Below are 13490 nucleotides of genomic sequence, written 5' to 3'. Positions count from 1 at the left end.
TGTCTAATTGTAATCCTGTCAAGAAATTCCAAAATGTTTTCCCAGCAATGAATGCCAGAATTGTAGGATCATTTGTTCTAAAGCTTTTCCATCCAATTTTGAAGAAAAGCACTCATAAATTTAGTTACTTTTTAAAACAGACATTTCTGTTCGTCTGTAGATGTGGTCTCCACACTTACTCAGCCCATGTCTGAGTATGTAAAAAGATGTGAAATGTAACATAGAAATAGAAAAGGTAAAAATTCCAAAGTGATAAATGTTTTACTTGAGTTTAGAAAGATGTTCATACATATATCAGGAATTTTCCCACTTCCTGCTTCTATTTATCCTAGTTCTTATGTTTGGTATGATTTCACTCCATTCATGACCAATTGTAATATACCTTTTATCCATCATTTCTGATCTCTTCTGATGTGAAGATATCAGGTTATTTAAATTCTGCCATGTAGTATAACTATTTAATAGTTGTTTTATCTGTTAGATATAAGCTCCTTAAAGCCAGCACTCTATGCTTCCTTAATGATTGTGTCGCATAAGTTCCCATTATAATATCAAACAAGTGAGTGGATGAGGATGAGGAATACCTGAGCAGAAGATGTGGAAGACAAATTTATGGGATTGACTTGCAGTTGTGTAAGTAATTGTATCAGGAACAAAATAAGAGATGTTCAAGAAAAGATTTACTTTAGTCAGGGAGGAAAAAAGAAGAATTTTTTAAAAGTTGCAGTGTTTTAATTTTTAATGAACAGAATATACATTATTTACTTGGGCATATCTGAGATCAAAGATTTTTGCAAGGAGGAAGTTAGGTAAAAAAATGTGTATGAAACTCATATGGTTTTATAAGTTTTACACTTTTAGAAATATTACGCTCTGAGAGGCCAGGGTAATTATATTTTTATACTCTGTAGAAAGAGTTTCCATTGTAAGTATGAACAAGAAGGTGTGATGATTCAGTATTTGTAACATTTGCATCCTTAAATATGATCAATTTTCAACTTGCAATTTTGCAGGTATCTACAGAATATTGAACATACAGATCCAGGATCCATAAGACTTTATCACCTTGAATCAAGGATTTATTTGATATTCTCCTCAGTCTTTACTTCATATCAAGTAACATTTTTAAGAAAGAGAATTAACACATTTGCCATAAGGGAGTTTTTAAAAATAATACTTCCAGTACTTTCCAATGCCTAAGAATAGCAAGGTGGTAAAAAGAGAATTAGACGATGAGGTCATTGAGTCTGTCAAAGACCTTCTTTCCAATGAAGACTCTGCAGATGATGCTTTTAAGAAGAGTGAACTAATTGTTGATGTCCAAGAGGAGAAAGATTTAGAAGTTGAAGAAGGATCTGAAGTTGAAGATGAAAGACCAGCTTGGAATAGTAAGCTCCAGTACATCCTGGCCCAAGTTGGATTTTCTGTAGGTTTGGGAAATGTGTGGCGATTCCCATACCTCTGTCAGAAGAATGGGGGTGGTAAGTTCTTTGTCTTAAGTGTTAAAGTACTGGAGTTGTAAATTGCATTTGGTTATTTCAAATATCTTCCATTGTTAGTCTCATTATTTTTGAAACTAAGAATTCCATTGCAAAGCTAGGGAGACTCATTTATGGGAAGTGAGCCCAGCTCTGTTTTCAGATTAGGTTTCCATAGGAGCAGATTGACTTGCTACAAATACTCAGGGAATGCTTAAGGGTAACACATTCTCAAATTCTTTCTGTGAATGCTATAAACATCTCTGGATTTCTGACTGGAACTTTTCTAACAAATGTTACATCCATTGTGCCTGTCAGTTATTCCCTTTGAAGAAGAACCTGAAGTTTCTGACATAAGCCAACATTGGTAAAGGAAGACAGAATTCTCTCCCTATGGATTCATTAACTCTGAATTTTAATTTGCCACACTCTTCATAAAGCAAAACTGACATGTAATTTAGAGTGAATATGGTCTTTAAATGCTGACCAGGACTTTTAGAGCCAATAGAAGGAATGTAACCAGATAATATAATGTCAGTCATCTTCATACTTAAAGATTTTAAATCTTTGATTTACAATTCTATAGTTTTTGAAATAATGTTTAGCTTTGATAAAAATTTTAATACATGAGCATTCTTAATTTTAAGCAAACATAACTGTACCATCATTGATACTCCTATTTTTTGGTAGGGGTATCTGGGATTGATCTCAGGGTACTTGACCACTGAGCCACATCCCCAGCCCTATTTTGTATTTTAGAGACAGGGTCTCACTGAGTTGCTTAGTGCCTCACGGTTGCTGAGGCTGGTTATGAACTTGTAATCCTCCTGTCTCAGCCTCCTCAGCTCCTGGGATTATAGGTGTGCACCACCATGCCCAGCTATTTGTTTTGTGCATATAATCATCAAGACTTCCTTAGTAGAAATTGTCTTCAAAATCTAGGAAAAATATCTAAACAAAGGAATAAATTGTTGATGTATGATATTAATTCTGCAGCATATCAATATCAAGTGGAATGTTAAATTAACATTTGGGTTGAAATTTTATTATCTATGTACGTGAAAGCTATTAAAATAAGTTTGGCTAAAAATTAAATATTCCATAAGTTATGTACATCACCACACAAAGAATAGAATATTTTGCTACTTGATTCAAGCCCATGATAATTTTGTAGACTAGACAAAAGTGTGGTTTTCTTTTTAATGAAGTTTAAATCTAAATATACAAATGCTGCATCAAATTAAATAAAATAAACATTTGTATGTGAATTTTTTCCCTTAGAGATAAAAAGCTAAAGTTTTATGGTAACAAAATATGTTTAAGATAGTTAATTCATCCAGGCACAAAACAGAAGTTTGAGAAAAGTAGCCTATTTGACAAATCTTCTATAGGTAAAAATTAATAATAAAATCATGATGCATTACCTGTCAATCATTGAGAGTGACCCTCTTCTCATGTGACTTAAATTACACTATCTTGAGTTTTTGTTTCTCAAAATTCATTCCATTTGTCAGGACTGGCAGAAGGTGAATTCTGATTTTGAGATCTTTTTCTTTGGAGAGTGACTGACCATTCTAAGGAAGAAAGCTGTCTTGACTGAAAAGTCAGGTTGCACATTCCATTTGTCTTAGTAGGGAGCTCTAAAATTTTTCATATTTTTTATTTTGTTGTTAGCAAACATGGATCTTCTATCTTATTTCCTTATGTAAAAAAGTCAAAATACCTTTGTATTTTGTAGTATTGTTTTCTGTCTTCTAAACACAAAGACCAAAGAGCAGTATCGCATGTATTGTAAAACAATGGGTTTTATCATTCAAGATGGCATTAGAGGACCAAAGTTTATATTCAGTGTGTAGTATAGTACTGAGGTTTTTTTCACTTATCCCAATAGCCTGAGGCTACAAAAATCTTATTCATTAATCATTTGAGACACTTTATGAACAATCAGAAAAAAATAATAGATCCAATAATGCTGATTTATCTGAAGATATCATGCTTAAACCACAGTGATTAAGCTTAGTAAATGCTATGGTATAGAAGACAACTAGGTCATTTTCGAAGTCACTTTGGTTGTTTTCCATGTTTTGCACCATGTGACCTTTCATAAGTTACCACCTGAGTTAAATAGGGTTAATACTTGTACTTGCTCACTGGATTCTTGTAAGGAATAAAAACTATGTTACATGCTTAGAAACATGCCTTGAAAATAGTGAATTCTTTAATAGTAAATAGTATATTTTAGTTATGACTTTTAAACATGAGGACTAAAGTTAGAATAATTTGAGTTAAAAGAAAGGGCTGTATATACAGTAGCATATCTTGTACACATAACAGGAAAAGATTCCAAGTGAGTTCAGTCTTAATTCTCTCTTTCCTTAACTATTCACATGTACATAAACCCATTCACCATCTTTAGATTTGATCTGGTGTTGAAATTCATTTTCAATCCTTTGGGAAACATGTTCTAGTCAGGAGCCCTTGAAAATTACTCATCATTTTAGAATTAGAATTTAGGTAATTTTGTTTTGTAAGCTCAGGCATCATACTTTAAATTACATCACCATTTGTTGAGTCGATTAAAGCCTGAAAGATTGAGATTAATTCATAGGGTGGTGGAAATTATGTATCAACCAGTCTTTTGGGAGAATTACTATATAAAGTCATTACTAAAGAGCTATATAGATACTGAGATAAGTAATTCAAAAAAAAACCTATTACTATTTACTTCTTCAGCTGAAAAACTGCCAGAACAATCTGAATACCTTCCAAAATCTATTCAATAACATTAAACACACTTTTGAAAATATGGAAGATATAATAAATAGCCTCATAAAAATGGGAATTAGTACCATCAATTAAAGGCCTGATACACTTAACAGAATCTAGTTGGACCAAACTTTAGATAAGAAATTTGAATGTAAAAAGTCCAATTTAAAGGTCTTTTATTGATAATTTGCACAAGTTTTTCTCATGTGTAAATGAGTACAGGTTTCATGATTAACTTTAATTAATTGGATCTAATGTTAATATTGACAAACTATTCAGCACATTTAAAAATCACTAGTCGTATGTTTTCACTTGGAATTTAAATGGAAAATAGGTATCTCTTTAGGATTGGAAGCTTCATTACAAGGATAATGGCACATACCTTTTTATAACAGACATTAAATGTTTCAGTCCTTCAGTTACTTATGCATCTCTTCTTACAGATTTGAGGGAAAATTGTTTCGGTAAGTGTGCTTTTATATATAATGTATATGAGAAAAATGATATTTGACTCTGGTAGAAATCATCTTGTCTTTTTTAAAAATTTTCAGCTGCGGTAGTCATTTATTATTCTACAGTATGACTATTTGGAAAACAAGTCACTTTTAATACCATAAAATCTCATTCACTCCAGTTTGTCAGGTTTGGAATACATGATTTAAATCAGTTTATATAGCTATTAATAAATGACTTCATAAAAATCATATGAAGCTTTCTAGGAATTTAGTAAACCTACTCCAGAAACCAATTCTTTTTTTTTTTTCTGGGCGCAGTGATGCACACCTGCAATCCCAACCGCTCAGGAGACTGAGGCGGGAGTATTTCGAGTTCAAAGGCAGCATCAGCAACAGAGAGGACCTGTCTCTAAATAAAAAATATAAAATAGGGCTGGGGATGTGGCTCAGTGGTCAAGTGTTGCTGAGTTCAATCCCTGGTACACAGCCCCCGCCCCCAAAGAAAGCAATTACTTTTTGATTAACCCATTTAAAAAAATTAGTACATTGTAATTATACACAATAGTGGAATTCCTTGTTACAGATTTGTACATAAACACACTGTAATTTGATCAACTTCTTTCCTCAATACCTCCCTTTTCCCTCCCCTCCTCCCTCCTCCTAGTTTTCTTCCTTGGTTCTACGTCTCCCTTCTCTTTACATGCGATTTCTTCCACCTTTTCCAAGTGATTGTAAATGAATTCAATTGATTTTAAAGAATCAATTATTTACTTGGAAAATAAAGAAGCTGTTTTACTTTAGCAATAAAATGAAACTAAAAATGTTAATATCCTTTTATCATAATTATTTTATCAAAAAAGTTTTTGTAAGTCAAATTCAGTTTTAAAAATCTTGAAAGTTTAAAGTAATAAAATTAAATTTTCTTCAACATCTATAATTGTAACTTAAACTCAACTATTATCTTTCCTGAGACAATCAGGATTAATAAAGTCTGTACTTCAACTATTGAAAATATAATCTATTTTATTTGTTCTTGTCTCTCTAGGTGCATATCTTTTACCATACTTTATACTGCTTCTGGTAATAGGTATTCCCCTTTTTTTCCTGGAACTTTCTGTGGGTCAAAGAATTCGACGAGGCAGCATTGGCGTGTGGAACTATATAAGCCCCAAATTGGGTGGAATTGGATTTGCAAGTTGTGTAGTAAGTGTTCTTATGTTATATGCTCTAATATTTGCAGAGTATGGAATGATGTAATTCATATCTAAATGAATCCTCAGAGAGTGTTTCTACACAACTCTTTAAGCAGGTTTTAAGAACTCTACTGGAGTATAAACAGACAAGACAAATTATAAATATTAATGTAGCTCAGTCTCATTAATGCATACTTTAAGGTCTATCAAGTGTCATTGATTTTTAAGAAAAGGTAATGTGTTTCAAATAAAAAAGAAAATGAGGATTTTTTAAATGTTAAATGGAGTTTTATGCATTTCATATCTTTTTAAAGGAAGAGCCATGAGAGGTTTAATGCAATTGTATTATTTTATGTTGCAGGTGTGCTATTTTGTGGCTCTCTACTACAACGTCATCATTGGCTGGACTTTGTTTTACTTTTCTCAGTCTTTTCAGCAACCTCTACCTTGGGATCAGTGTCCTTTGGTGAAAAATGCTTCACACACTTGTAAGACAAGTGCCATGTAGTGTTTGTATTTAAAGATTCTAAGATTGTTAAAAGCACACACTTTCAAAATTAAATTTTGCTTTTTGAAAATAATGTGGAAAGATCTTTCAAAATTATCATCACGACAGATTTCCTTCCTTTTCTGGATTGGCACACTTAGAGAGAGAGACTTTTGGCATCATCTAGTTTTACTAGTTCTTTCCAACTTATTTTACTTAGCCTGTGACATTAGGGTTAAATGTTGTAAGCCTTCAGTTATAAACTTTGACAGTCTTTTTTGTTGTATACCATAATTGATGCCTCACATCTTTATTAAACCTTACAAAAAAGTGGCAGAAAGATGAATGTGAACTAAAGTAATTGTCTTTACATCTTTGGTCCTATTGTTTTGTAGGTTTCCCATCATTTAAAAAATACAAGAATATAAAGAACAATTTCCTGTAAAATAGAACTCATGTATGTAGTTAAAGATTTTCTACTAGCCACATTTAAGAAATGTGAAAAGAAATACGTGAAATATTTTATTTAATCCAATTTTTCTAAATATTATGCTTTTAACACATAATTAATAAGCATGATTAACATAATAATTTAAAAAATTTCACCTGCTAAGTCTGAAATTCAGCTTGAACTTTACACATAAAGCACATGTCATTTCAAAAGGTGCATGTGGCTTGCAGCTAGGGTATGTGACAGTACTATGCCAGGATATCAACCAGATCATTTGGGGTGGTAGGTGCAATAGACCTAATTTGTTTTAATTACTTTGAGAAGAATCTCACATATTCTCACTTCATAACTTTGTAATAAGAAATATCAAGGAGGATATATGTCTTTTGGCTTTCAATTTTTTTGCACTGTTCTTCAACTGCATTTAAATGCTGGTATACAATGGTAGTATTTTTCTAGAAAATGTTAAGAATGGATTTGTAGGCTTACTGAAAAAAATAATGGACTCATTTCTCTTTATATTCTGAAATGATTTTGTGTTACTTTTCTTTCTGCAGTGATAGAGCCAGAATGTGAAAAAAGTTCTGCTACCACCTATTACTGGTACAGAGAAGCCCTGAATATTTCCAGTTCCATTTCTGAAAGTGGGGGCTTAAACTGGAAGATGACTGTCTGCCTGCTGGCTGCCTGGGTCATGGTTTGCTTGGCGATGATCAAAGGCATTCAGTCTTCTGGAAAAGTTAGTATGTTAGAGTCACTCCTAATTCCACGAAGCACCATTCCTAGTATCTCACACCCCAAGGTGTCTCAAATCTGTATAGCATTTTATTCTGGGTAAAGACTGGTGGAAAGTGATACTTTTGAGAATGTGTTCAAATTAAGGAAAGGACATAAATAAAGATATCAGTGTTTTAGAGTGAAATTTAAGGTCACATATTACCTTTCCTTATTTCAACAAAATCTTTAAAATTTTCATCCATATTTAAAAGATCTTTTATTGTTGTCATTGTTATTTATTCAGTTGGCCCTAATGTTTCAATTTTCTCATTACCATTTAGTTTCAGTCTTGGAAACTGGGGAAAGTTGTATAATGAAGAATGTGTTTATTCTTTTTGTTTTATATTATGCATTTCTTTGCTGTAGGGATTCTAAGAAATAGTTGCATAAAAATTTTTAAAATAGTGTAGGATGGAATGTGTCTTAAAGTTCTAAACATCAGTTAGGCAGTTTTGATAATCCAACAAGGAATTTAGAGTAATATAAAAGACTTAAGAACGTGTCTACCAGGGCAAATTGAAAATCTGAAGAAGCCATGGTTGAAAATACCTTCAGTGAATTGTAGATGTCTTGATTTGTTGTTGCTATTTGAAAGGATGCGTTAACAATGTAATTGGTATTAAATATTTTGCTTTCATAATGCAATGTTTTTTTTCAGTATTAATACTATTGCTTTAAAGATCTCTGTATCTCTTTGGTGGTCCATAACATGAATTTATTGTATGCCCTTCTTTCTGTCCCCTAAAAGTCCATCTCTGTTATTTTTCTTTCTGATCTTATATATTTTTTTTCAGGCTAACTCACCATCATTTATTAGCAGAAGTGGGAATAGTAGCGATAGTAGTAGTATTTAGTAATAATGATAATAATAACAATAATAATACGTTGGTAAAGACAACAATTTGTACAAGAACAATAATAGAAGTCAATATTTAGTGTATGTGTATTTTGCTATGGGCACTGGGATAGTTATTTGATATATTTTATGATTATAAAAGTAACTCTCAGAAGTAATTGCTAATTTTCAAGCCTATTTTACAGAAAATAAAAGAGGTTTGAGAAATTAAGTAACTTGCCCAAAGTTACTTAATGGCAAGATGTGCTAGTGTTTGAAATCAAACATAAATCTGTCTAAATCCAGAGCCCACATTCAGTAATTGCAATGCTGAAATACCCATCACTCTGATGTTTGCTACCACCAGATAATGAACTTTTCAGGGTCAGAAGTCTGTCTAATTTTTCTTTGCTTCTTGTTACTTTCAATTAAAAATAATTAAGACTTTTTAACGTATAAATGATAGTTCATTTTGCATTTATCTTCACACTGGAACCTTTATGCTATTTTGTCCTTGAAGAAGTAAATACAATGCATAACACACCTGAATATTTTTAGATCTTTCACAAATGTTATTGTATTTAATGTTTAAAGAAGTAGAAACAATTGGTTTGAGTGTATGTTCTATGTCAGAGTCACATTACAGTCAGATTATAAATAAAGGAATAGAATTTAATACAGAGCTAACCACATTTAAATGATTCCTAAGATAATGCATGTATAGAAAGAAAATCAATTGTGTTGAGCCAGGGTTCTTCAAAAATGATTGTTCTGAAGTTCTTTTATTACCAAGTTTTGTTCCTTTCTTTTTCTTAGTCTTTGTTTTATCATTAAAGAACTGGTCATTTTAAAAAAAATAGTACTTCTTTACTTTTATTATTACATATTGACAAAGTTGTATATATTTATGGCATGCAAAGTCAGTGTTATGATTTTTTGAGCATAATATGGAATGATTTAATTAAACTATTTAACGTATCTGTCACCTAACATTTTAACATTTTTGTGAGAAATTTGAAATTTCTCAAGCGATATTGTTTATTCCCCTAATGTCATAATATATCAAATGAAATATAATGCAATGTATATAGTACATACAATTTATTATTTTGACAAGAAGGCTCAGTGAGACAGTGGCATTTGTGTAAAATATGAAGAAAAAATTTAATAGTCCAGATGGGGCAAAGCTAGCTGTAAGTAATATGAACAGTAATATGAGAAATGATTACAACTTCTCAGTCTGGAACAAGATAATAATAAAATAAAAGTTATGAGGAATATATCTATATGTATATATATATATACATATATATACATGTAAATAAATATATATATTTCTGTATTTGCCTACACGCCCCACAAAAAAGCCTCCACATAAATGGCTACAGAAGTACAGAGTAGAGAAATATGGTATAAATGTTGTATGTGTAAAACTCTCATGGGAAATTTAGCAACTAAAATAAAAAAATATGAGTTAGTTTGTGATATGCTTCACCAGAACACACATGTACACATACATTCACATGCTAATTGGAAACTGCATGATTTAAAAGGGGTGTGATAGTGTCATTATCCTTTCGGTCAGGTACACACACCTCAGTTGGGTCACACCTAAAATACTGGATTTATTTGAAATCTTATTCTCACCTTCATTATGGAGAGGAGAAATTGTTGCACTGGGATCATAAACTTCTTTATAGTCAAATCAAAAGAAGAATAAGATTGTTCTGTGTGGACACAGAGAACACAACTATGATCCAATATTGGGAATCATGAAGAGTGATGGGTTGGTGATAAATCTTCAGAGAAAGGAGTGCCTTTCAGGAGTGAGGCCTGGTAACAAGGAAATCAGTTCCTCAGTGGTAGAGCTCAGCATCATTGAGGGGCAGCGTCTATTGAGGGGCCTCCTGCTCAAAGACGAAGCATAGAAATGAGAAGCTCTAAGGTTTCTTCTAAGACAATGTTTTCTACTGCTTTGCTATTGCCAAAACTGTGCTAAATACTTTGCATATATTAGCTTTTTTAATCTATCAGTCATAATTTGCATGTTTTTAACCCCATTTTATCACAAAGTTGACAAACTTAGAAAGAATAAATAGTTGTCCAGAATCAAATAGCCAATAAATGGCTCATGGAACTAAAACTAGGTTATGCAATTCTCAAAAAGAATGATTCTTTCTGAAAATGCTTTTATAATAAAGGAAAAGGAAGATAAAATGTAAAAAAAGAAAAAAGAAAAACAAAACTAAAATTTATTATGTTTTCTAGTTTTGCAAGAGGTCAGTAAAATGAAAATATTTTTTGTACATTATTTTGATTGATAAACTACTCTTTCTTAATAGACTTGCTGTGAAAATTGTTTCAGTTGTCATGGGTTGAGGGGAGTCTCAAAAATTAGCCAAAGGAACATATTACATTGTTTTATTTCCCTGTTCTAAAACTATGTACTTTTGGTATGGGGGAGTCATTCAGGCTTTCATTGATTTATTTAACAAATATTTATTGAACACTTACTTAAAACCACTTAACGAAGCAGATGACATGCCTATCTTCATGGAGTTTCTATTCTAGTGGCAGAGGCAATGATCCACAAATTCACAAAATAATTTCAGTTAACAATGTAAAAATAACAATGTATATTATTTTAGGTAACAATGTATGTAGTATGTATAATAAAGTAACTTTAGATAATAATGTATATGATAAAATAATTTCAGGTAGCAATGTATACAATGTTTAGGAGTGTCTGTGGTATATTTAGCCACTAAGGTTGAATTTAACCCGTTTTTAAGGAGATTGTACAACTGTCTATTTTAATGTAAGATTAGAACCATATGATTAAATGCAAAGTATTTTTATTTAAAAACAACACAGCTGCTTCTGCTCTGTGTTAAGATATATCTTTTTATATCTTGGAATTTAATAATTGAATATTTTGTCCTTTTTTCTGCTCACAGAACTATTGGAATGGAAGCTACTAAGTACAACTTTTGTTTAAAATATTGATTGCTATTTTTCCATGTTTTAAGATTGAAATGTTTCTGTTCCTTGTTATGTTATCTTATCAATGAATCCAGATTAGTGTCTTTAAGAACTGGTGTGTGTTGAATCAATAAATCAAAATTGAAATAAGCCTGATTATATAATTAGTATATACAATTAAGAAATACTATAGGATGTAAATAATTTTAAGGGAATGTGTACAGAAAGTCAAACTTAGCTTCCTGTAAGTTCTTTTTCAATATTCAATATTTTTTATTATCTACTATATTCCAGGCACTGAAGGATACGCAGAGATTAATAGGCCATAGTCTTTTTCCTCATGAAACCCACAATTTATTGTAGGGACAGATAACTACAACATCATAAGTGCAGTGATAGAGAAAATTCTTTATGAAATCAAGGGAACCTTTGAAGATAACCTGAATTGGGGGGAAAGAGTTCAAAGAGGAGGTAACTTTGGGGCTAGGGTTTGATGGTTAAAGAGGTCTCCAGAAAATTCAGAGAGAACACTATAGGTAGAGAAAACAGCATGCTCAAAGCCCAGATTGCTGAGTACTCCTGTGTGACTTTCACCTACATTTTTTTGCAGTTGGTGGGAGATAAAGCATGAGATGTAAGTTGATTGCAGGTATTGAGGTATTTGTGAACATTGGTAAAATGATGGGCTATGAGTTAACAAAAACTGTGGAACATTTGAGGATTTTTAGTAGGTCACTGACACTGTCAGGTCTTTAGAAGTGGTGTGGATGTTGGATTTCTTGGATACAGAGGGCAGCTGACAGAATACAGAAGCAAGATAATCAGAAAACTACTTTCAGAATGAAAGTGGAGTGTAACTGAGGACTGAAAGAGAGCTGTGTGATTTCTGTGGTAGAATCAATTGTACTTGGTGATCAGTTGGTTATAAGCATTGGGGAGGGGGGCATATTGAGGATTTGTTATAATTATTTAGCTTGGGAAAATGTAAGTACAAGAGGAAGCTTTTCTTCCCTTAGTGACTACTTTGAAATTTTACTAAAAATAAAGAAGTAAAATATAAATATAAAATAATTAAGAATAAAAAATAAAATAGAAATATAAAATTTAAAAATTTGAAAAGTTTTGTATTTTGGGGGGAGGGTACCAGGGATTAAACTCAGTGGCACTCAACCACTGAACCACATCCCCAGCCCTATTTTGCATTTTATTTAGAGACAGGGCATCACTGAGTTGCTTAGTGCCTCACTTCTGCTGAGACTGGCTTTGAACTTGAGATCCTCCTGCCTCAGCCTCCTGAACCACTCGGATTACAGGTGTGCACTACTGCACCTGGTGAAAAAGTATATTTTTATTAGAAAAATAATTCACCTATTCAGACTGTTTTAGTATATAACTTTCATTTCCACTTTTAAAATAAGTGGGGTTACTGGAATTCATTTAAGTCACTAATAAGTCAGCAGGTAGGAGTTTTGTCCAAAAAAAAGTTAAGGTATCATACAAAAGACAATTCATGCTTTTATCTTCAAACACTGTGAAGAAGAATCATAAAGGGCATGGCTTTAATTCAAGTGAGATCAAGACAAATGATAAATTTAAAAGATGCAAAAGTAAGCAGGGAGAATGAAAAAAAAAAAAAAAAGCCACAAGTTTAAGTGAAGAAATATAATCAAAGAATTAAACCAACTCGAAATGATTGGGAAATTATATTTTGTTACAACCAATTAAAGTAAAATAATTATTTTTGTTATTTTGATTCTTAATATGCTGAGATTTTATACATAACTTTTGTCTTAGGGTCTTTCACATGTTTAAATATAATGATTAAGTGGGTAAAACTATAGAGGAAATGCAAAATTATTGTCATGATTTTTCTTATATGTCGTTTGTAGTAATTATTGGCATAAGTCTCTTTCCTGCCCTGAGCCATGCTGTGCAATGGAATTTTTTTCTCCATTCTTCCTGCCTCCTGCCCCACATTCCTTCCTTTCACAGATACATATCATAAAGCTATGGTGTGTCAGCTGTTTGAGATATGGCAATGAATAGAAAAGACCCTTTCCCTCACA

General features: G+C 32.0%; 1 protein-coding gene across 1 annotated transcript in view; it reads left to right on the top strand.

The window, feature by feature from the left end:
• Slc6a15 (solute carrier family 6 member 15) overlaps window positions 1–13490 on the top strand; it is a 51323-nt gene that overhangs the window by 19953 nt on the left and 17880 nt on the right. Inside the window, exons 2-5 of the mRNA XM_047551593.1 lie at window positions 1014–1481; window positions 5745–5902; window positions 6254–6380; window positions 7388–7569. Coding sequence (XP_047407549.1) covers window positions 1193–1481; window positions 5745–5902; window positions 6254–6380; window positions 7388–7569 — 756 coding nt within the window. The 5' untranslated portion in view covers window positions 1014–1192. The remainder of the gene's footprint in view (window positions 1–1013; window positions 1482–5744; window positions 5903–6253; window positions 6381–7387; window positions 7570–13490) is intronic.

This window comes from Sciurus carolinensis, chromosome 4 (genome assembly GCF_902686445.1).
Source record: "Sciurus carolinensis chromosome 4, mSciCar1.2, whole genome shotgun sequence".
Taxonomy (NCBI): Eukaryota; Metazoa; Chordata; class Mammalia; order Rodentia; family Sciuridae; genus Sciurus; species Sciurus carolinensis.
This window is presented reverse-complemented; position numbering and strand designations above follow the sequence as displayed.